Below are 23623 nucleotides of genomic sequence, written 5' to 3'. Positions count from 1 at the left end.
AAAACTCAACTAAGCTGTGTTCGGAATAATCCGGGTGCATCCAGACATCATTTTATCCTTGTTGTTTACCGAATGTTAAACAAGGAAATAGAATATCTGGATGCATCTGGACGTTCATTCTGAACGCACTCCTATTTGTCGCCTACTTATGCATTGTTCTTGACTAACTGGCTGATTCGCTTACTACGTATAAAGTTTTAGCTTAAATTTTTTCCGTGTATCATGACTCAAAGAGCTACCCAATTTATAATAGATGTAGAACATGTTTTAATATTTACTGTCAAGTACCGAAAAACTATATAATTAATCTTACGTATATAATAAATTTTTAAAACTGACAATGAAATTTTTCTTACATTCAACTGTGATTGGTTAATTTCTTATGGCTCAAGGCTTATTACATTTTGTAGACTGGATCTTATCAAATATACTTCTAAAAAAATTTTACTAAAATTTCTATATAAATTGGAATGCTTCAGAAATTCTGAAAAAATTATTTCTAAATTTCTTTTTAAGAATTTTTCTTATATTCGAATTCGGTTTTAACAATTTTAAGAATATATATTTGTTTAATTTATTGTAAATAAATCTATTATTTTTTTCTAAAAATTACTAATTTGTGAATTTCATATTATTAAAAAATGAAATATGTGCAATTAAAAAAGGGAATTTTAATTTTTAATGTTACTCTAACGATGCATTTTATTGGGCATAAGCCTAATGATATATATTGAAACGCAGTGCTACCTAACACAAAGTTACTGTTGTAACATGAGTGTTATATAACATACTTATTATGTAACAGTTACAATGTTGAGTGTGAAATTACCACTATTATTTATTATACATAACTGTAACTTTCTGTTTGCTGGGATATGATGTTATAATTTACTATCTTATGATTTAAATAAGAGTTATTTTTAAATAATGGTTCTTGTTAAATATTGGTTTTGCGTCAAAGTAAAAAATAATTATAAAAATGACATATAATAAACTATTTAAATAACTGTTGTTTTAATATTTATGTTAAAACCTAATTCTGAAATGTCCTGAAATCTTTTAAATTTGATGAGATTTTATTAGAAATTATACAATGAGAAATCTTAAACATTTTAAAGTATTTATAAGAATTCTGAGAAAAGATGTAGACTTTTTCAATATTTTTAAAAATGTGTTTTAATGTGTATAAAAAAAAAAAACAGAATATTTTCTAACAAGTTATAAAATTATACAGAAATTTTGAAAAACTGTATAAAAAATTCTGAGAAAAATTTTTACAATGAGCGTCACGGCAGTATTTGGCCCTACTTGATAAATTGTTCTTAAAAGCTGTTACTCAATTTTTATGAAATGCTTAATTTGCTCATGTGTAATTTATTATCATATCTTTCAAGTTTTGTTGCTTCTACCTCACGATCGCACAGCGTTTTTCGAGACTAGCGCACTCTGTCAGGAATTAATGTGAGGTTAGCTGTGCAGTTGCAAGCCACAAGATTTTGTGTGTGAAACGGTATTAATTACACCTTATATTAATACTTTGCTGTGATATTATGAGATCTATATGTAACTTTAATAGGGAAATTACGTCGAGATTACATTCAATATTAATTATTTGAATTTCTTGCATATACGGATATGAGCTATCATTCACTGCTTTGTGATCCATCTTATTGAAACTTATTTCACATGTTGTAACCCATATTCATGTTGTGGGACACAAATAAAACATTATCTATTTTGTTTTAGGTACTACAGCGATTATACAGTGAGAGAAAATCACTACTGGTGATTTGTTATCCAAGGAAAGCGTAGAACATCCCAGATTCATAGATATTTGTAGTTTCCATAATTATCTGTATATCATGCAAATACTCCATATATATTGAAGGTAATTTTTAGCTCTTTTTCAGTTATCTTACCTCTTTGTTATATACAAATAATAAATATGTAAAAATATTGTACACAGCGTGGACAAGAGATAGCATACTATTTCCTCACTGGTATGATATTTTATTATCTTTTCTGACATGAGTGTCATTGCATGATAGATACTACAAAAATGTAGAGCTTTTAAACAATTATATTCATAAAAATGTATGTTACATCCTGATATGTCTTGATTTATTGATTTATCACAGCACATGCATCCATCTGTGATAGCTTGCATTGTGAAAAACATATATGATATTCTCTTATATAAATTACAGGCTCTTTGTATTGGAGGAATTTTTATCTGGATCTATTTCAATTCTGGGATGGCATACTGTTTATAATTATAAACTACAATCAACCATTATAAAAAAATCCTCAGTGACCATCATCCTATGAAAACAATGGTATTGAACTATATATTTTGTATCATGCTAAGTTACAATGAAAAAGTTATCGTTGTATCGTGCGATTGATATTAACAAGATGACATTAATAAAATGTTGGGTGCGGCTTGGTTAACGCTAGATCATTGCGTTAACCAAGCCTCGTCAATAGTTTCCAAAATTTTCCACTATGGCAGCTCTATCATATGTATGATTTTACCGACGGAGTGCTAGCGGTTCAAGGCACATCATGGCTGAAAGATGCATAGCTTTGTGATTTGCAGCAATGCGTTAATTATTTTATTAAATTTCATATAACAGACATGCAATAACGGATATCTATGGTAAAGTATCAATTACATGCCGGGGACAAATTGGTTTCAGACTCTACAAATGAAAAACTTGTATATGTGAATGTAAAACTTGTACTGTGTATTTATGGTGTTGATTAATAGATATAACATGTGGGGGAAAGACTAATCTAGTGCAGATAGCGCTATTGCAAACACATTTTCTAAACCGTTGCAACAGTCTATATTTTATAATTATAAAATGTCTCGCGAGAATCATTTGAAACCATATTCCAAAATGGATATGAATAAAACATGATATACTTAATCAAATGCATTAGATAGTATAATTTATATCATGTTTATGGAACAAAACATAAATTAATAATAGGCTGAAATAAGCAAGTGAAAGAATGTTAAAATTAATTTATATATTTATGATTTACAATATATAATATCCTTTACTTAAGACTGGCAATTTTTATTTTCAGGAGCGTTACAGTTCGAGGTTCCAACGTATTGGACCAAAATTGCATAAGAATCGTAGAATTTACGACAAATGGGGAATGAAATATCACAATAAAATGCAGGATATTGTGTTTGGTAAGCATTGTTTACCTTACGTACCAACAGAACGACCACCATCTTTGGTGAGTGAAGAAATTGTGGAATCTGGTCCATTATATGTGTGCAAACAGTGCAAAGATTGGTGAGTTTGTGATAGAGTGTCTTAAGATGCAACAGTTTTATCATATTTCTTGCATAACTGTAATGCACATATGGGTGATTTTTATTTCAGTTTTCGTTTTCAAAGCAGTTTCGAAGATCATAACACACGGCACAGTTGGATTTTAGGGCTTTGGTGTTACATTTGTTTTGAAACAATATGTACTCACATAACTGAGACAGGTTCTACGAGTAAAAGATGTTGTATATGCATACACAAGAGTTGTGATAAACGTGCGTATCTGCGAGAAAGAGGTTTACACAAGAGCCAAAGGATGGGAGCTGTAAGAGTATTTTACAACCAGTGTCAATTTGTCGAACATTTGAAAATGCATAACTTAAGCTCGATAAATATAGCTGATATAATGTTAATACCTTTGCCTGTTGACATGAGCAATAGCGATTGGTGTACTGAATTTGAGATATTATGCGAGGCACTTATGGAACGGGCATTTTTGCTACGTACACATATTATAGATTGGCTAAAGATGCATAACTTGCAAGATAATTGGTGGAAGCTAGTTAATGGCAAAAGTAATGACAATATGATCAATAAAATTGTCGACGATTACCGGGGTCGAGAATTATTCGAAACTTTCGATAAGCCAGCAGATATGATTATAAATTTCAGTATTTCTAATGCTATACATAGTAACAAAAGCTCTCCAGACATTGAATTTATTGATAATAACTCCATGGATAAAAATACAGATAACTCTTCTGATGTAATCTCGGACAAAAATATTTTGGAAAATGACGATAATCCATGTATACCGAACGATATTACTTTTGTGGATTGTGGTCCTGCCTCACAATGCTTGGAACCTGAAATACCAGTGCATTATGAACAAAAAAAACAAACGACGGTACAAGAGATGAAAAATTGTCCCTCAACTAATACGATCAGAATGAATAACAAAACGACGAATAAAACTGTTAACGATTGCAATTTACTTGAAACAAATAAAAATGCTGTGAAAGCTGGTGATAATGATTCTATTAAAAATCTTATTAAACCTTCGTATAAAAATTTTGTGAAAGAATATAAAACAGCAATTTGCAACAAGAAAAATGCAAAAAATAACCACAGTAAACCTATTACAAAAACTAACGTTCGTAAAATGTCTGACATTCCAGTTAATATTGGTATGTCATTTCCTGTTAAAAAGAGTCAAATAACCAAGTCCTATTCGGAAAGTCTCCAGACGTCAAGCCTAAATAATAATTCCAATGTATTAATCCAAGGTAATATCCAAGATCCAAAAAATATTGTATCAATAATTAGTCAACTTCCATCTAATTTTATTTCCAACAAGAAAGTAGTTTTTATTGGACAGGATTCAAGTAATGTTATTGCTCATAATAAGAATGAAATAACCACCAAAACAGACTTAATCAGTTTGATAGATAACGGTGGTACAGATTCTAATACATCAACACAGATGTGTGATATCAACAACAAGAAACAAGAACTCACTGGAAAAATTATAGTAAGAAACGGAAAGAAGTATCTCATAAAAAGTACAAAAACTATTACGAAGGATCCAAAAAGTTCTAATTTATTAACTATGGAAAACGTCACGAAAGAGATTACGAACCAATCAACATCCGAACATAACACTTCAAAGCCAAAGTTAACATCTGCTAATTCTAAGGAGGTCGAAAATATTGGTGTAGAGCAAACAACTTTGCTTTACAACAATATTTCCCTTTTAACACCATCGCCATCTCCTTCTGAATTATCCAGCAGTTCTAGCTGCGATTTGCACGTTAAGAAAAATGCATTTATGCCAAAATTACAAGAATTACCTCAGCATTTAATGTCATCTACTATTCCATCGACTCCGAAATGTATATTGGAAACAATATCGTTAATCAAGGAAGACAATGGAGAACTTTATATGGATATAAAAGTAGTAGATCGCATAACAAGAGAAAGCTTCCGAGAGGTGTGTGATGTAATAGTAAAATATAGACGAGAAATGTTTGACGAGTTTTATCAGATGAATGGTTTGGAATTGAAAGAACGACTCAATCATTTGCAATGTGTTGTTGAAGAAATGAAACAAGTTTTAAATTTTCAGTCAAGCGTCATTTTTAATGAAAAGTTAAGAGCTGTCAATACTCTTCGATGCATATTAGAAGAATGCATCAAAAAATGTGATCAAGACGTGCAGGAAAAGAGAAACGACGATCCGGTATTAAACGAGTGGGAAACGAAGGTGAATCGAAAATACAAATGTACAACATGCAATAGATATATGAAACCTAAATCATATGTAGCTGGATTTTCAAAATTACTTAAGAATGAAAATGCGTATTGTTCTTGTTATAAACAAGTTTGTCACGAGTGTCGATCTCATCAAGGTTCTGTGCTACGGTATGTCGCGCATCAAAATTTCCACAAGAGGCATGAACCTTATGTTTGTCCAGATTGTAACTCTAAATTTAATTCTTTTACATCTTTAGAAATTCACACGTGGACGGTTTGTTTTCATACAGCGAAAAAGTACGTATTTACTTGTAAAATTTGTGGAATAGATGGTTTTAAGGATTTAGAGTCGATAACCAGACACTTTGTTGTCATGCACAGTAAGACGAAGGTCGGCTGCGAAAATTGTTCCCGGGTATTTTCCTCGTATAACGAATATGCACAACATTGCTCAGAGGCGCATTGTTCTAAGCTGGCTCATACGGAGCAAAAGCCAATACGACTGGTAATATGTAAACTAAGTAATGTAATCTTGCGTTGTGTAAACTATATATCATACTTGGAGAAATATCCTGGAATTCGAAAAGTAGCATGGTTTAAATGTCCTTTTTGCAATTTGACAACTACAGATAACAAACATGTGACAACGTTACTGAACAATCACATACGAGAGAATCATGTAGAACCTTTGTCAAGAGTCCTCACCAAAAAAGCATTTGAAATTTATGTTTCAACAATTTTAAATGTTGGAAAAAATGATATGCGACAATTTGTAACTACAGTTTCTAAAGACACACTTGCAAATGAGGCTCCTTGCACGGATGGTACTATGTTACCTAGAATTGTGAATACTCGAACTATTAGTTCGGAAATATTCGAACGTGGCTCTCAGGAAATGGAATGTACGTGGTCTACAAATACCGATGAGGTCATCGATAAAAATCCGCAAATAATTGATACGGAAGAAAAAAGAGTATTGCCAAAAATCAACGTGAGATCCTTAGATGATTTAAAATCATCCAAACCTAAGGACTCAATTGCAAAACATTCAACTGAAACGAAAAAGAAAACTAATTCTTCGTCTCCACAAGTTACAATCGAAACTGAAGAAATGGAATTAGGTAACAGCAACGAAGAGACAGTACACACAGTAGAGTCTGAGAAAGATAACAATGAATTGACAAAGACTTTGTGCGAGTCTGAAAAATCTTTATTAATAGACACGGTGAATGTAAATTCACTAATCGCCTCGAATAAAGAATTTGTTAGCCATTTTGAAGTTCGAAAATCAAAAAGTTATAAATTCGAAGAAGGCAATCAAAAGGTTTCGAATTCTACATCCGAAACAAACACAGATAGCTGTATAAAGATAGTTGACTTTATGACAATATGTAGACCGGACATTGAACCATTCGTTAATACAGAAATGTGTAATATACAGAAGGAAAGTAATGCACGCTACATGGTATCCTTTCCAAAACCTCCTCCGCTTGTCAGAATCCCACAGCATTTACTTGAACGTAGAGAAACCATTGAGCCAGTCAATGACTCGAACAAATCAAACGAGTCTTACGCTCAAAGAATGGCTAATAAGTCAAAAGTACGTATCGCTATAGGAACACATACCCAAGAGGAAGGGGATATTGATTACCTATGTCATTTATGTAATGAACGGATTAATACTTCTCAGTTGGTGGCACAAGCACACTTTCGTGAAAAGCATTCAGACGAGTACAAAGTAGCGATAATCACTCCGCAGTTGTCACGGATGTCGCTCGATTTTATTAACGGTGGTTATAAGCAATTTATCAATAATAAAAAGCGAAAATCGGACAGTACTTTATTTGCAGCCAAAAGAAAACGTCGATGGACACCGAAGAAGCATGTAGAATTGAAAGATACGAATCCGCCAGCAGGATTGTGCGTGGAACAGGAGACAGCAGAGGATGGCGAGGGTAATTTTATATGCAAGAAATGCGGTCAACGATGCGTTGATATGTCTGATCTGAGAGAGCACATCGCTGCGAATCATCGACTGAAAGGCCGTTACCTAATATGCCTGGAATGCGGCGAAAACTTTGTAGTTGCACCCAGCTTGCAAATGCATCTTAAAGCTTTTCATGGCATAGAAGATCCTGCTACTTATATGACTCAAAATCCCTCTTACGCTCCTGATATTGACGGCGACTTGCAGACGGAAGGGAGAACAACGGTGGCTAATCAATGCTACGTCTGTATGGCAGTTTTCGAAGATAAAGCTGCGGTAGATAAACATCTGAGAGTGCATGGCATGGCTTTCCTGAATCGTAAGAGAATAGAGGCGAGAAATGCTTTAGAGAAAAAGACTAACACGGAGGAGGATAAGCCAAATATTATCAAAGATGATTCAAAGGAGACTGCGAAACAGGATAAACCGACGGAAACGATCCTAGATAAAATTAATGTAAGTAATGAAATTTATCACAACTATCAAAAGTGGCGTTATTGATTTCATAACTATTAAAAGTGAACGTTGATTGTTTCAGGCGGCAATTTAGCTACAAAGGATGAAATGTATGAAAGGAAGATATGTGGAAAAAAACAGTGCTGTAATATAATGGCTTTATTAATCTTACTTTATACTCGTTCCTCTGTATATTTGTGCGTTCATCCCTTCATTATTATTCCTAAATATTACATCAGTGAAGCATTAGATCTATTTTTTGCTATTACATGTACTTTGTAATACATGACTTTTTTATGTAATATCATCCACGCAAACTGATAGAACACGATTTATTTGTTAGCATATAATGGTATGAGCAAAACGGCAATATATAGCCAATTAGATAATAGTAAATTCGACGAATAGTAGTAAAAGTTTAAATTCATTTTTTTTCTTGTAAAAAATGTACATGTATTTCTGTTATTTAAAAATTATATAAAAAATCAATTTTGTATAATGTATGTTCTACTTTTAATACTTTACGCAAAATGTTAATGTTTGCAAAATTAATATATAATTTATATTTGAAAAATATATATTATAAATACTTAATATAAATATTTATACAAGGTATTACTTAACATATTTTTCAAATATAATTTATATTAATATTTGCTATAAATTTGTTTCAAACAAATTGAAATTAAATTATAATAATTCACATTTATCGCACGTAAGTATCAATTCAAAATGTGTTAATTTATATAAGGTATTATAAGATAATGTAAATATTTTTGTAATGTAAGTATTTTTTGCAACATTCGTGATTTTTTTGTATTGCAATTATGTTACTTGTTAGTTAAATATTCTGATTTATGGCATGTAAAAATAGAAACAAAGTTCTTATGTTAGTTGAATATCTATCGCATTATTTGTTATTTATTGAAGAATTGTGGGATGGATATTAATAACGTTCAATATAATAAAAATGGATAGAATATATATAGTTCTTTATTACATCATTTTTATTTGCACAGACAATGCTGATTATTGTTTAATCGATAATTTTTTTTTTTTATTGATTGACACATCAAGATATCCGAGTTACGAAACCAATCGGATAGCAAGACATCGGAAGGAAACTTTTTTGCGGGAATATGTCCTCGCCACTTGTCTTATCTACATATTTATACGTATATACGTTTATACTCGGTGGCATGAAAATATCGGTACGTTTCAACACGTGTTCACGCATGTTACAAACAAAACGTGGCACTCTTATTTTAAATCTCTTTACTTTTCGAGCGGATATATTTTCATTGCACATGAGCGCAGGTACTAGAGAAAAGGTTTTGGGGCACTGAACACTTTGCAGTCCCGTAAGGGTATTTACACAGTTTGTCTTCTCTGAAATACTTAAAGTTACGGAAGTATTCTATCTTCAAACAGATCCGATGAATGCATAATCGATTATGGCCCATACAGCACCAATTGTTGTAAAGAGCTTTCAGAAAGATTTCAACTTCCTACATTTTATGTGCAACTTTGGCAAAATGTCATATACGAAATGTTGCAACATTTCGTATATGACTACACCTTTGTATATTCTAAAACTTTCTGATATGATCAATATTGCAATAGAAATGTTTCTGAAATCAATCATATGCAGTAAATTTTCAAACTGGATTTTATAAAATCGGGCAAATTTTCAGCTTGAATATAGTTAACATACCTAAGCAGAAAATTTACTTTGTTGTTTTCGTTGACTGGCCGAGTAAAAATTTTTTAAGTCTGCCCGCAGCGTATGCCAAGTTTATCTAGGAGTACAAGAATATTATGCAAATAAAATATTATTTTCTTATATTATGCATTCTTATTAAATATTTCAGAAAAATTATAGTAACGTTAAATTTCAAGTATTTCAGAAATATTGTTTAAATTAATTTATTATGTTTAAAAAATTATAAGCATTAAAAGATTACAATACAAATTGTATATAAAATACAATTAGTATTTTTTTCGACTTTTTTATTTAGATATTATGTGCAATCTGATTAATATAATAAATGTGAATGTAATTTTTACTTCTGAATTAAAATATTAATAAATGTAAATATGATTTTTATTTCTGAAATACTTTAAATTTAAATAATGTTTAATTTTATTATATTCATATTACGAACCGCAATACTTTAACAAGATTTTTAGAAAGATTTTATTAATTTTTTTTCACTAAATATTTCAGCAATATTTCTGCAAGGTTTCAAGTGCAAGACTCGCGGATATTTTGTTATCCCAACATGTTTGAAACGTTGCAGATGTGTTTCGAAACCTTTCTAAAGTATTTTATCTTTTAATTTGAAATATTTCTGATACATCTCTGAAAAAATTTTTGTACTGTACGGGAAATCAAGTATTTTGCAGGATATTGAAGGTACACATTTTAATCTCCGTTATTCTTGATCGTTAACAGACAAGATAAAACCAGTGTACTTTTAAAAGTAACATTTTTTACGATACAATTTATATCAGGGCCAAGAGATTACTGAACTCATTCCGTCGTGAAAAAAAATATAGAAAAGGATATCATAAGCATTGGTCCCTTTTATAATTCTTCAAGACAAACGTACTATACTCTTACGGGTCTTAAAATTTACTTTTCTTCTCTTTTTTTTCTTTTTTTTTTGGCACAGTTACTAGCGAACACACATGTTTGAGATTACATTGCGACTGGTCCATGAGCCTCGCATTTGGATATTACGCGCAAACAAAAAAACTTATATATTTACACGCACGCCACTTTGTGGAACCTCCGTACAATCATGACGCACTATTCTGCTTATTGATTTGAGCACGAATAAAGTCAACTCTCGCATCAAGTTGAGCCGAATGTCTATATTGTCTTCTCCCTTTGGTAATCTATATTGCATTGACAATGTCGATTTTATAGCGTTCCACTGCACATTTTCGACACTAATGAATCATATAACGTTTAATAAATAATCAATTATAACATTATTAATTAATAAACAACATTACTATTAACGTTGGTTCGTGAATTGACTATTGGAAGATCTACCCGGGTTTTGAAATTTAAAGCTACTTAATATATGCTATATTTTATTGTTATTATATGTATAATGTATTGCATACAGACTCTGTTGAGAAAGTTCTAATCCACGCGCCACGCGCCCCTAATTACTTTAATTATTTCTTATCACGCTGCATGATAATCTGCCTTCGTCTCTATCACACGAAACATCTAAATAGAGATTTTCAATTTGTTTTAGATTGTCTAAGTGGCTATGGTGATTAGCAATTTTGATGGAATCGCCGTCCCATTTTCGGAAGGATTTCAAAATGCTAGGTGTTGCGAGTGGAACACGAAAAAATCAACGTAGTTAATTTTCTTCCTGATATATCTTTTCTCTCTTTTAAACTTTAATAAACTTTATATCACTTAGACAAAATTGTTAACATCACGTGCACAATATTTTACGTTGCAGAAGTCGGTTTTTTCTCCTCGCAGGAAGTAGTACCGACGTTACTGTCAACATTAGCGTTCGATTCCTCCCCTGTGTCGACCACCGAGATCACTGGGCTCGTTGGACGAGGTCTCGATTCTTGATGGAAATTCCGAACGGTATCGTGTCGAGTTTCTGGGGTGGAATCGTTCTTTAAGGGTACGAAGTCGTTAGTGGCACCGATTATCTTCAGAGACGACGAGGACGACGAGCTTGATCGCATCGTCTTCAGTTCCTGTTCGGCGGGACTGATCTCTTCGCTGTCGTTCTCTCTGAACAATTTCCTCAGATCACTGCCCAGTCTTGTATCGACTGGACTCATCTTCGAGTCCACAGTCATGGCGACAGTCAGAGCTAAGGAATCCGGTGGTTTCTTGACTCTGACAGTATTGGCCAACTTGCTGAAAGGAACCTTAATCTCGTTTGTCCATACTTCGGAATTGGAACTGCTCGAGCCGCGAGACGTTGTTTGGGTAACCTTTGGTTTCATCGCATCGTCCATCGAGTGCCAACGATGTGGTCTCGTAACTGATGTACTTTGTATAATGGCATTTAAACTATTTGCCGGGATTATGCGATGAGGAAACCGTGGCGAGCCGCGTATCTTTTCTCGAGAAGATGATTGACTGGTGCTTGTCTCTGAAACATTTTTAACATCGCAATGGTAGAATTTCAAAGTTTTCTCTTGAGAACATTTTTATAAATTTATTATGCAATAAATAAGACCCTTAGAACAGTATATTTCCTTTCTTTCTTTTTTGAGAGAGAGAGAGGGAAAACGATATTTTGTATAGAAATAAAATTAAATATGGAATATAATAAACGAATTGCATGAATTTACGAAAGCGGCAAAATTATGATGTAATTAATATTTCTGTAAAGACAGAGATGTTTAAAATAATATTCGTATTTAATTAAAATAATATATATTGAATTTAGATCACTTACGTGGCGGTAAGCTGAAATTTACTTTAGGCTCGCTACTTTCCGTGCGACGTAATCCTAGGCTCAACCTACGGTCTTCCTCACTAGTAATGCTAATTATTGGCCCTGAACCGCATCGCGTATGAGGCGACTGAGTGCCTTGGGCATTCACCTGGCAAGTAGAGGCAGCTTTCGCGCCGGGTACTAAACCGGCGATGTAGCCCATGTGGACTCGAAGCGCCGAGGCGACCCCTAATTGATGGTAATATAAGCAGAATAAGCATATATTAAATATGTGGATGAATCATAGGAAATGCGAGAGCTGAAATATAAATCACATATGAAATATAAATCACATTTATCAAAATGCGAAGCCTATATAATGTTATATATAATAATAATTTCTCTCTTCCCCTATGTATATATATGTATATATCAATTCAGAAACGATTATGTATCGCAACATGAATCAAATCCAAATAATTTTACATTTACTTCTCGTAAGCATAAATTTTATAATTGAACAAAAAGCGCAAATTATTCTGATATAATATGCAGACGGATATCCAATTCCTTTTTATCCAGATGAGCAGGGTTTCAGATGGGAAAAATCCTGCACAGATGCTGTTTTCGTCATATGGCAAAGCAAATAACAGAAAAATCAATAGAATACAACAAACCAGCCTACACAAAGCATTCGGTCGCGTATAGTTGAAGGATACGGTATGTGCACCTTTATAATAGACGAGTACTCCACGATCTAATCCAGGTAATAGAAAATATATCAGGGCAAATAAAGTACAAGCTAGAATTAATTGAGAGTTTACTGAACCAATTTTAGTGGAAAGCGGTAGACGGCAGAGAATTCTCCGCTCCTTTTCAACATCTTCATGGATGAGATAATGAAAAATCTAAACGAGTACAAAATAAGTAATCGCAATGTTACAATATCGTGCCACGATGCAGTGTTAGTGACAGAAAACGAGGACGACCCCCCGAAGACTGTTGCATCGATTTAATGACACAGCCAAAACGTTCAACATTATGAAAACCAAAATGTACGACCCCATTTAAAACTCCCATCAGATGTAAGCCAGTCGTTGATGACAAAATTATACAAATGAAATTCAAATACGTAGGTATAGAAGTTTCAGAATAGGGGCGATGTTGAGATAGCAAACAAGAGCAGCATGTCTAAACGATACGATACAGAAGTACAAATGTATAGAGATTGAAGCTAACAAATGAAGAATCTACAAATCTGTAATAAGACTAATAATGACAGGTCGAAGAACAAAAGACTATTAGAGACAAGTGAGATGAAAGTGCTTCGTAGAATTAAGATACTGAACTACTGGGTTGGAAATGGAACAAAGACATAAGAAGAACATGCAAAATAGAAAACATTAACTAGTGGATTTTAAAGAAAAAAATCGAATGGAACGGGTGCATCAGTCGAATGGACGAAAAAAGGACAGTCAAGATAGCACGAGATAAATTACCAGGGAAAGAAGTATGGGAAAACCATGAAAAAGATGAAGCGACAATCTCGCTATCGACCAAAGTTGGGCAGAGGAGACGAAGAAGAGACAAGCTATGAGCCTAAATAGAAGAAGAAAGAAGAAAAAGTACCTTTTACTTTTATTTCGAATTTCCCCCCGTAGTTTTGTACGTACTTTTGTAAGAATGTTCCTTTGTGAGAAAAATTTACTCGCTTCTGACGTTGCAATATATATATATATATATAGTTAAATCGTGTCTATATCACAGCGCTTTAAGGTGTAAAGTGCCTTTATTCTTTTATTCTCCGGCGCTTTCTCTTACCGGTGAACGACGCTGTGGAGGTTTTCCTGCTACTCGGCCTGCTGCCGAAGAGACTGAAGAGTCGTTGAAAAACGCCCAGTCGATTTGGACCCTCGGTCTCGCGGCGACGGTGCAGCTTGTAAAGGTCGGCGAGGCTTTGTCTGGGATCGCCGGGCTCCAGATCCGGTTGACTGCTAAATGCTACGGTTCCGCGACGTATGCCTAATTTCAACAAGGGCCAAACTTACATGACGCGAAACCACCATTACGTGTCGAGCATTATGATGAACGCGCATTATTGAGGCCTGGGTTTCTACCCGGCCGTCGGGATTCCGCATAAGCGAAAGTGCACGCGAATTTAGACGACGTTTACGTGCGACATTTATTTATGCGGAAGTGACTCATGAATTCAATGAATGTCCGTGCAACAGGAAATATATTCCCCTCTCAATTATTCGAAAGAGATTATCCTTATCCGTCTATCTCTATTGATGACAATTCCGCGAGAATATGAATCTTTTATATCTTTATTTTGATCGATTTGCGTTCATTTAGAGTTACGTTATCATATCTTGATCAAGATGTTGATGAAGTCATTTATTCAGATTTATCGAGATGCAAGTGTTCCAAATTTTTGCTCTACATTGAGATCAATATGCTTCTATTATCATAATATCTTAATCGGATTGCGATTGCAGCTTTTAAGATGAAAATCAGCTTTAGAATAGAAGAATATGAAGGAAAGACACATGTACGTACGCTTCTTGCAATAATAAAACGTTAAAATGTGTCTATATTCCATTCCCGTGAATATTTAAAACGAATTTGACATTTCTATGCATTTCTACATATTTGACAGTTCTTTTGATATTTTTTAGGTACATGCATACAATTGTCATCATAATTTGTTGACAAGATTTAAGAGGCTGCTTAATGTCGTAAATCAAACATTAATGTGTAAATCTAAAATTAGGAAGAATGCCGCATAACGATCGTTTCTGCAACTAGTTGCGAGTTCGTTACTCAAATAGTAGCAGTGATACTTTGACATATATGAAGTCAGTTGAGATCGATAATTACTAAATATTTCCGTCATCTGAGTTTCAGTGTACAGGCGCTGCGATATGTGGTGAGTACATCATATATCATGTACGCAGCACATGTAATTTACGTAATGCTTGATGGTACACTGGGTGTACTTGTGTCATCAGCGAAGAATATTTTCCCACGATACTTGTCTCGATAGATTACAAACTGATATTTCCGAGTTGAAATCTGTGATTACACTTTTTTTTTTCCCCGATATGCGAATTATCCCTTGTTATAAATTTTAATCGAAACGTGAACATTTGCATTATTATCAAGATTCAGCTATTTTTAAATGGCGGAGATATCTGAAATTAGGTTGCTGGATCATTTTCCGCGGAGAAAATTGTTTCGAATTTTTCGCGATTTTTTGGCGGTGGTGAAAGCCGTCTCATATGCATACGTAATATTCACCGTAATAAACCGTCGCGTAGCGTTCGATCCGGTCACGGTAGACATTCAGAAATATTGGGGTGGAACGTGCAGTCAGCGTGCAGACTCGTACGTACTTGGAGTACGTACCAGTGTGCGGAATTGTTCGGACTTATCGAGAGGATTCGGGATTTTGGAGACACGAGTATAACGCGAGACCCCGAACGAGGATCGATACCGGAAACGCATCAACTCTCTTCGCCCGACAAGTTACTGCTTGCTAATAATACTGAACGGCGTCCTCGCGATCACGGTCAAGTTGATGCAAACGATAATTGGTACAGGCGAAACACGGGCTACTCGATACATGTCTTGCGCTCCGACGCGGCGTGTCGCCGTCGGTGAATTATCGGAGCGTAAATATGCATGTGCATGACAGTTGAAAGCGGATATCCCGCAAGGGAAACGCGCGGTATTTGCGCTGCAAATGGCAAAGTGAGACGACGAGTTTTCGAGGAAAGTTTTCCTTTGTCAACGAACGCGCGCGCGCGCGCGCGCACGTTTGGCAGATAGGAATAAACAAAATCAATTACGAGGTACACGTGTTTTCCGCGACGACGTACATACGCGAATAAAATAATCACTAGCTATTGTTGAATTTGCCCATGCAGTCTGTAAAAAAAAAAGTAGTAGTTACAATAGGAACGGAAGGAGATTTAATTATGCGAGATTGAACTACAGCTATTCGACGTGGCTTCGTGTAACTTCTCTCTGTTGATCGTATCTAAAGTTAAATACTAAAATTCTATTTTAAAGAGGATTGTCCAGCGCTATTTTGCTCTCTTCTTACTTTGCGTTATATACAAAGCTTCATTAATACTTCCGTGTAAAACATTTATTTAACGAATCATCAATGCACTATAGTTAAAATTCTTGTGGCGGTGTCTCGAGTAACTAAACTTGCGCACGTATACACTGTAAAAAAAAATCGTGTGTAAAATTACACCTACTATAGTGGGTGTAAATTTTGAGATCCATTATGATGGCTATGAATTTTCACGCGTATGTAAACTTACAATATTTAAGAGTAAAATTAATTTCCTAATTCGTAATTAGTAGCAGAAGCAAATTTATGCATGGAAAATTAAAGAAGTAATAATGTAACAATATTTTTTGTATTATTACGCAATACGTCCAAGTATTGTTTCTCTATCATACATGTTATAGACAATAGAATGACTATTGTGCCCGTACACAGTGATGCTAGGTGGAACAGAATTCTTGCGCATGCACGGTGAACGCTGATCGAACTGTATTCCACAGCGATACATGGAACATTATTGTTGTATTACGCAATGTTACAAAAATTTGGACATATAAATATATAAAATCTTTAAAATATTTTGTCACGTACGTAATTTTTCACATAAAATAAGATATATTACCCAATAGAAGCAAACCTACATATTTTTTTGGGTGAAATTGCGTTATTTCTGTAAAATTATATAATTTTTTTTTTCTTTACAGGACTAACAATGTAATTTTTACTTTTTATGATTTGTGGTGAGTTTACTGAATTTTTTTTTACAGTGTATGTTACTTTTTTTCGGAAAAAGCGCTTTATCAGAAATCTAATTTACGAAACAGGAAAAATCTCGAAAAAGGGTTTTAATGATACGCCTTTTTTTCCTGCTACACTAATGTCTTCTATAACTCTCTTCTCACGTTTTAACTCAGGCAGGTGAGCGTGAGTTAACGTTTTTCAGGCAATTACGTGCAATAAAAGAATTTCTGTCACCTTCCTTGGACAGCTGATCGAAAAAAGAGAAGGACGAAGGGGGATAAACATTAATACTTATGGTTCCTTTTTTCTCCTTTTCTTTTAATAGCGAAGCTCGATTCGTCGTGCAAAATTTTGACTCATTTATTCCTTTTTTTTCGACAGTGCTTTTATTTCGACAATATTTCATTCACGTTTTCATCATGTTCGTTCCGAGAATTTACATTAACCAAACTTTGGTTTTACATCTTAATAAATAATGTATTTCGTCGAAAATGGTTTCGGTCGGCCCTTCATTGAATCGATTAGCGGACCGTAGTTTCCAAGTTTAGAATAATGAAATTTAATTTATCGTTTCGCAGAATGTCACACGTACGAAACGGTTCTGTTGACCACTCAATATCGCCAGTAGCAAATGTTTTGTATATAATTATACATAATTTTGTACAACCATATATAATTATATGTAATTACATACATATAATGATTACGGAAAATTATATGCAATCATTATATATAATTCATCTCATATATGTTATTCTGAATTATATATAATTCACATCGTGGTTGCATATAAAATTATACATAGTTATAGATATTTTAATAAATAGACATATTTGATATGTAATAATATATAATTATGTATAATTATATTCAAAAATTTTTTTACCAAATCGTAGTAATTATATTCTTTCGCAATTATATGTAAATATACATTTCAATAATTTTGCTATAACGATTTGCTTAAGAAAAATTGACTTAACAAAGCCACGAAAATAAATGCAAAAGTGTTTGTTGAAGTATGGCAAAAGATCGGAATGGCATTGCTTTTGCACGGCGGATCTCCGTAATGCGATGTTGATTTACACTTACCGGACGAATCTGCGGAAGGCCAGCTAGCTCGTGGAATAACCGGCGGTATAACACTGAGCAACAAAAGAGGTAATCCGCCTCCGATACTTGGATTTCGTTGTGGGATCGAGGCGCTTGATGAGGTGCGCGACGGCTCCACTGGCTCTGCCAGTTGCTTTTCCAATCTGGCCAATTCCAGTTCCAGACGTGCCACTTCCCGACGATAAACTCGGTTTTGCACCTCCGCGCGATACAATAGCTCGCTATTGTCAAAATACGATTGCTTTTAAAGGATTGTCAACCTTGAAATTATTTAAACAATTTTCAAAAAAATGCAAATACCATGTTATTACAAGTTTTTATATTCAACACAGATATCTTTATATATTTGTTATACCCACTGCGCTATATTTAGAAATTTGTCGATATAAGCAAAATAAATAAATAAATAAATAAATAAATAAATAATATATATATATATATATATAAAATAGATGTATATTTTAAAACGATAAAAACGGAGACTAATTCTTTCATTTCATTCGGCAGCAGATAGCGTAGGAACTCAATCACCTCTTAATTTTGCGAAAGTTTCATTTGCAAAGTGAAAATGCTTGTTGCCGAAAAAAAAATCGAGCGGCTCGATGCGATTTCTCCCTCAGCATCCGCGGAACGAACGCGAGGGAATTCTAGCCCGTAGCAGAGATAAAAGGAGATATCGTCTGGAGGTCTGTCCGCCCCATCGATTATCCCCCGCAGTGAGAACTTACTTGGTTCCACGATACCATTGGGTGTTACCGTCACTCTTCTCTCGCGACTCTTGATTTTCTGTTTTTCTTTTTCTTCGATGTCTTAGATCAAGAAGACGTCCTCACCGGCCAAGCACTCACCTTCTGTCGTCGATGACGAATCTACGCGTATTGCATTCAATTTTGAAGCCGAGACTCTGCACGACCGGATCGGGGAGACTCTCCCCCGCTAGGATGTTCGCCAATTGGGGTAGGAAGAGGAGCGTCAGGGTCGCCGTGGTCGAGGCCAGAATCAGGGCAGTGATCGTGACAAAGGCCAGGGTCGCGCGGTCGGACATCAGGTTGGCTAGCACTACGACGATAACCGACGTGATTACTACGAAGTACACGCTCATACCGATGTATTGCGAGTCGTTTAGGGCTGGAATCTTTACGTGCCTGAAATCATTAGCGATTCACTCGTGTATTGTATATGTATCTCCGTGCGAACTGGTAACTGTTGCAACGAAGCAATCTGACTTAATATTCTACGAAATGTCTCAGCGGACTGTTTTATTTAACTCGCTTGTGATCAATCAAAAGGATAAGCTAAATAGGATTGTAATAATATTTCCTACGGGAATTACACAGATATGCGAGAAATTAATAGATGGTTCGCTTTTAAAACGGCATAAAATATGCAATAGATTATCTCTATTATCGGGGGAGCTGGCCCGCTCTGCAGAACCCACGGACTTGAAAACGTCTTTATCTCTAAGCTCACCTTGTTTCCCAGGCCATGTAAACTCCGACGACGAGTAATAAACCTTTGTAAACATAGAGAGCGCTTAACCAGCCGTTCGTATGCTGCGAACGGCACACCTCCACCTGCAATGGTAAATAAAGGCACGAGTTAATTAGCCGCAGCTCGTTAGCGAGAATTACTGTGGCGTAACCGTGACATTCGAGCCACAGCTTCTCGCCATGGAAACTCGCCCGAGATGGTGGAAACGTATCGGACGCGCGAGCTTTCAGTTTCGTAATGATTACCTGGGGCTGATAGACGACCCCCCGATCCTGTGGGCTTATCTCCAAAGTAAGATTTTGCAGGTGACGTTGCATCGGATCCAGGATCACCCACAGGGTCCCCACGACGACGTCGATCACCAGGAGCATGCAGATTAAGAATATCAGCTGGGTATCCTGGAGCAACTGAAAAGTACGAAGCGATAACTACGATTTATAGGTCTGACCGGGGCATCGATTTCGCGAACGAGCGGAAACGCGTAACTTTTCAGTATTTTTTTTTTTTTCCCCGATACAAATATTGGTTTCGCGTCAGGTCACGTTACATGTATGTTGGATGGGGAGGGTGAAGAATTATTGCATGTCGCCAACCTTGTTCTTGACAACTCCGCTACGACTCCTAGTGAAGAGTCTGTGTACCCGATAAGTCTTGGTGAACATCGAGCCAAAAGCCAAAGAGAAACCGGCCGATAGCAAGTACACTCTTGCCTGTCGAGAAGAAATTCAATAATAAGAAAGTCATCTGGATTATTCTGGACGATCAATGAATAACTGATCAATGCATATTGTTAGTACTACTTTAGCGCAAAAATTGTAAGCTTTCAACTCCAATCTCTTCTCGTAAAAAGAGGATCCTTGGATCCGCTTTGTTTAAAAGAGACGCGCTTTCAACGTAAAATCTCTCTAATGCAAGGCGTCCAATATTAATGCGGACCGTTACTACACATACTGTATAATTCAAGTCAAATCGACTTTGATAATATTGATCGCGTCATCGAGGACGTTAATATTCCTCGTAACGGATGTTAATCACCTTGCACACTGTCGGATAATAACCATCGCTGTCGGGTAACGTGGCGTCGTCCAGTCCCAAAAGTATAACGGCACCGTAGACCAGGCCACAACCAACGGCTGCCATGTTATTCAGCCTCGGGCTTGAAAGTTTTATGCTTCTGCCAATATCCAGGAATAATGGACTTGAGTGATATATCGTGACGATTTGCATACAGATTCGTGGATATGTAGCAAGCACGTAGGTGCGTTCATAAGCGAGCTGTCCTTATTTATTTTGACTCGTAAAAAAACATCGACGACATGTATTACTAAAATCATTTTTTTCAATTTCATTTTTTAAAGAATAATCCATAAATTCAGAGAGTATATTTGAGCGAATAGGGATGATCGCGGCTTTCTACGATATTCCCCTTCTATTCTATTAATTGTATGAGGATAAGCGCTGTGTATTGAATATCGAACTTACTTGTGCTTGCGAAAGTGAAGATTAAAGGCCAGAAAAGCGATCGCCAAGGTGACGCCGACGCTGGCGATGCAGGTGATGGCGAGGAACGCGGCGGGTGCCACTGTCACCATTCGTAATCTGCGTGTAATAACAAACTCGATCACACCGCCTATTGCCCTCAAGCTTGATGAATTATCGAGCGATGTTATCGAATGGGCGCGTAAATTAATTCAACACGTTGTTCCACGATGTTATAATTGCCAGCGCTATTGCTGTACAATACGTTACGTTAACTCGCTACAAACTGTAATTATCGTTGTCGAATTATTGCCGTACACGTTGAAACATGACTAAATATTTGATGGTGGTGATGATTTGAGATACTCCACATGTAACAGCGATTATGTCATTAACACCTCGCTGAACACGGCAAGATTATTAATCTTTATTTCGGATTAAATTCCAATTGTAACCGTAATATCGGGGAAAATGAAAATGGGCTACGAACAGTGCTAAGGGGGAAAGGTCACGTAATTGGTCGAAAAAGAGTTGATAAATTTATAAATTTTTTTACGGCACAAGACTTTTAATAAACTGTCCATAACTTTTTTCACATATTTCTTATAGTTCGTAGATGTAAAACAAATTTTTTAAAGCCAAATTAGTTCAAATATGGCGGCGTAATCCGCTCGCTCTCCAAGTTCTAGTTTTTGAGGAAGTCAAATGGCGTGTAATGCAGTATTTTTTTTTATCTTATCTTGAAATAAAAAATTGAATGAATCTGTCTTTTTGATAAAATTACACATCAGAGGAATCTAAATCCGATAAGAAAAAGTACTAAAATAAAAAATATATGCAATAAAAAAAAATCTATTTTTACATGACCTTTCCTCTTTAATAGCTTACGATGTTTTGCTATATCAAATATATATTCTTTAATATGATTACTCAAGTATTTAGATTAGACATATCGATTTATTAAGAAAGTATCCTACATTTATTCTTTGATATTTGAATATTCTTTACAAATGTTTTTGGACATCAAGATAGATATTTTTAGAAATTATTTGTAAATCTGTAGAGAAGTGTCAAAAAATATTGATTCACTGTTGCCATGATTCAAGAGATGTATAAATCAACTGAAATAAAAAAATTAAAAAAAGTTCTTAATTTAGTATACTATAAACGTAGTTCTCGTCTGACATTCAAATTAAAATTTGATTTTTGCCAACACGACAAAACCAAGTTCAATTTCCTTCGCTCCTTTTGAGACTCTTCCTTAATGGAAGAATTAAAAAGTTGGAATTTTTACTTGATTGCAGGTTAAACGAGAGAAAAGCATGTTGTAAAATTTTCAGTCAATGCGATTAAAATAAGGTGAGATCGTGGCAACAGTTTTTGAAAATATTATTTAAACAAAGGTTTAAAAATTTTACAAGCAACTTAAACGTTAATGGAAACTTTTGTAGGTCTTTTGTCGTTAATCTCTCTCTCTTTTTTAAGGTTTAAACTATTAAAGGATGTTACAAAATAATAATCAAATTTTTAAAGTTATTATTTTAAAAAACGTCTTTAAAACGTTACAAACAATTTAAACGTTAATAAAAATTTTTGTAGGTTTCTTACTGTCAATCTCCCTCTCTTTTTCAAGGTTTAAATTTAAATTATTAGAACATGTCAAAAAATAATAATCAATTTTTTTAAATCTAAAAACAAGGACAATCCTTAATATGCAAATTAGGATAATTGAGACTTGATTTATTCAACAATTATTAAATGGTTAAATCAAGTATAATGCTGATAATACGTACCGGAAGACTCTGCGAGCAGCTGGCACTTGTCCTCCGGGCCATCTTGTAGCCTCACATCCTGGACAGTTCATTATCAGTTTCTCATCTTCGGGAGTGTAGATAGCTATTCTCTTAATATCGTGTCCTGTAATTGAAAAACTTTGCTATCAGCCGTCGGAAGCGTGTCACGCTATCAGCTAACAGTTGAATCGATTAATAAATTTCAGTTCAGTGAATTATTGACGACACAAAAATTAATAGTTGTCACTTAAGATTAATTAATTGCGTAATTTCTGGTTCAACGTTTACCACGTGCTGAATTAATTTTACAATAAAAGTCGCTATTATTGGTGAAATAGGAAGTAACAGAATTGTGCAACGAGGCAGAAAGATGAATTTTCTAGGAATAAAGGCTATCGATTTTGACTTCAAACTAAATTCTTTTTTGCCCGCACTGCTCTATTCCGATTTCTCTTTCCTTTCATCGTGAATATCTGGTAAAACTGTTCCGTTCGTGTGTCAGAAAATAA

The 23623-nt window shown here is 34.7% G+C and overlaps 2 protein-coding genes across 6 annotated transcripts in view; one reads left to right on the top strand and one right to left on the bottom strand.

Annotated features, from left to right (window-relative positions):
* The first annotated feature begins 1380 nt into the window (after positions 1 to 1380).
* Positions 1381 to 9867, top strand: LOC105207540. 3 transcript variants are annotated; one of them, XM_026136308.2, is made up of 7 exons: positions 1381 to 1510; positions 1747 to 1888; positions 1967 to 2000; positions 2208 to 2336; positions 3097 to 3314; positions 3405 to 7986; positions 8069 to 9867. In XM_026136308.2, exons 4-7 carry the CDS (start codon positions 2325 to 2327, stop codon positions 8078 to 8080), a joined length of 4824 nt encoding a protein of 1607 aa, XP_025992093.1. In that variant the 5' UTR covers positions 1381 to 1510; positions 1747 to 1888; positions 1967 to 2000; positions 2208 to 2324; the 3' UTR covers positions 8081 to 9867. The 3 variants fall into 3 exon arrangements, with proteins under 3 accessions (XP_025992093.1, XP_039305747.1, XP_011175371.1); XM_039449813.1 differs by lacking the exon at positions 1967 to 2000; XM_011177069.3 differs by lacking the exons at positions 1381 to 1510; positions 1747 to 1888; positions 1967 to 2000; positions 2208 to 2336 and adding an exon at positions 2356 to 2659.
* Positions 9868 to 10644: 777 nt separating this feature from the next.
* LOC105207541 overlaps positions 10645 to 23623 on the bottom strand; it is an 82426-nt gene continuing 69447 nt past the window's right edge. The window contains exons 9-20 of one of the 3 annotated variants that reach the window (XM_026136305.2): positions 23115 to 23238; positions 21325 to 21441; positions 20878 to 21016; positions 20436 to 20552; positions 20088 to 20249; positions 19822 to 19925; positions 19200 to 19496; positions 18331 to 18572; positions 17480 to 17488; positions 14241 to 14441; positions 12441 to 12668; positions 10645 to 12131 (exon numbers count right to left, since the gene is read on the bottom strand). In XM_026136305.2, coding sequence (XP_025992090.2) covers positions 11464 to 12131; positions 12441 to 12668; positions 14241 to 14441; positions 17480 to 17488; positions 18331 to 18572; positions 19200 to 19496; positions 19822 to 19925; positions 20088 to 20249; positions 20436 to 20552; positions 20878 to 21016; positions 21325 to 21441; positions 23115 to 23238 — 2408 coding nt within the window. In that variant the 3' untranslated portion in view covers positions 10645 to 11463. Of the gene's footprint in view, positions 12132 to 12440; positions 12669 to 14240; positions 14442 to 17475; positions 17489 to 18330; positions 18573 to 19199; positions 19497 to 19821; positions 19926 to 20087; positions 20250 to 20435; positions 20553 to 20877; positions 21017 to 21324; positions 21442 to 23114; positions 23239 to 23623 lie in introns of those variants that run through there. The other 2 variants (XM_026136306.2, XR_005574915.1) reach the window with 2 other exon arrangements.

Source organism: Solenopsis invicta, chromosome 5 (assembly GCF_016802725.1).
Source record: "Solenopsis invicta isolate M01_SB chromosome 5, UNIL_Sinv_3.0, whole genome shotgun sequence".
Lineage (NCBI taxonomy): Eukaryota > Metazoa > Arthropoda > Insecta > Hymenoptera > Formicidae > Solenopsis > Solenopsis invicta.
Note: the sequence above shows the minus strand (reverse complement) of the source record. Positions and strands in the feature narration are given on the sequence as shown.

What these genes read in the sequence shown, in the direction of transcription:
- LOC105207540 (XM_039449813.1), top strand. An exon ending in TGCAAACAGTGCAAAGATTG is followed by an intron (nt 3,315 to 3,404) that starts GTGAGTTTGTGA and finishes TTTTTATTTCAG; the next exon opens with TTTTCGTTTTCAAAGCAGTT.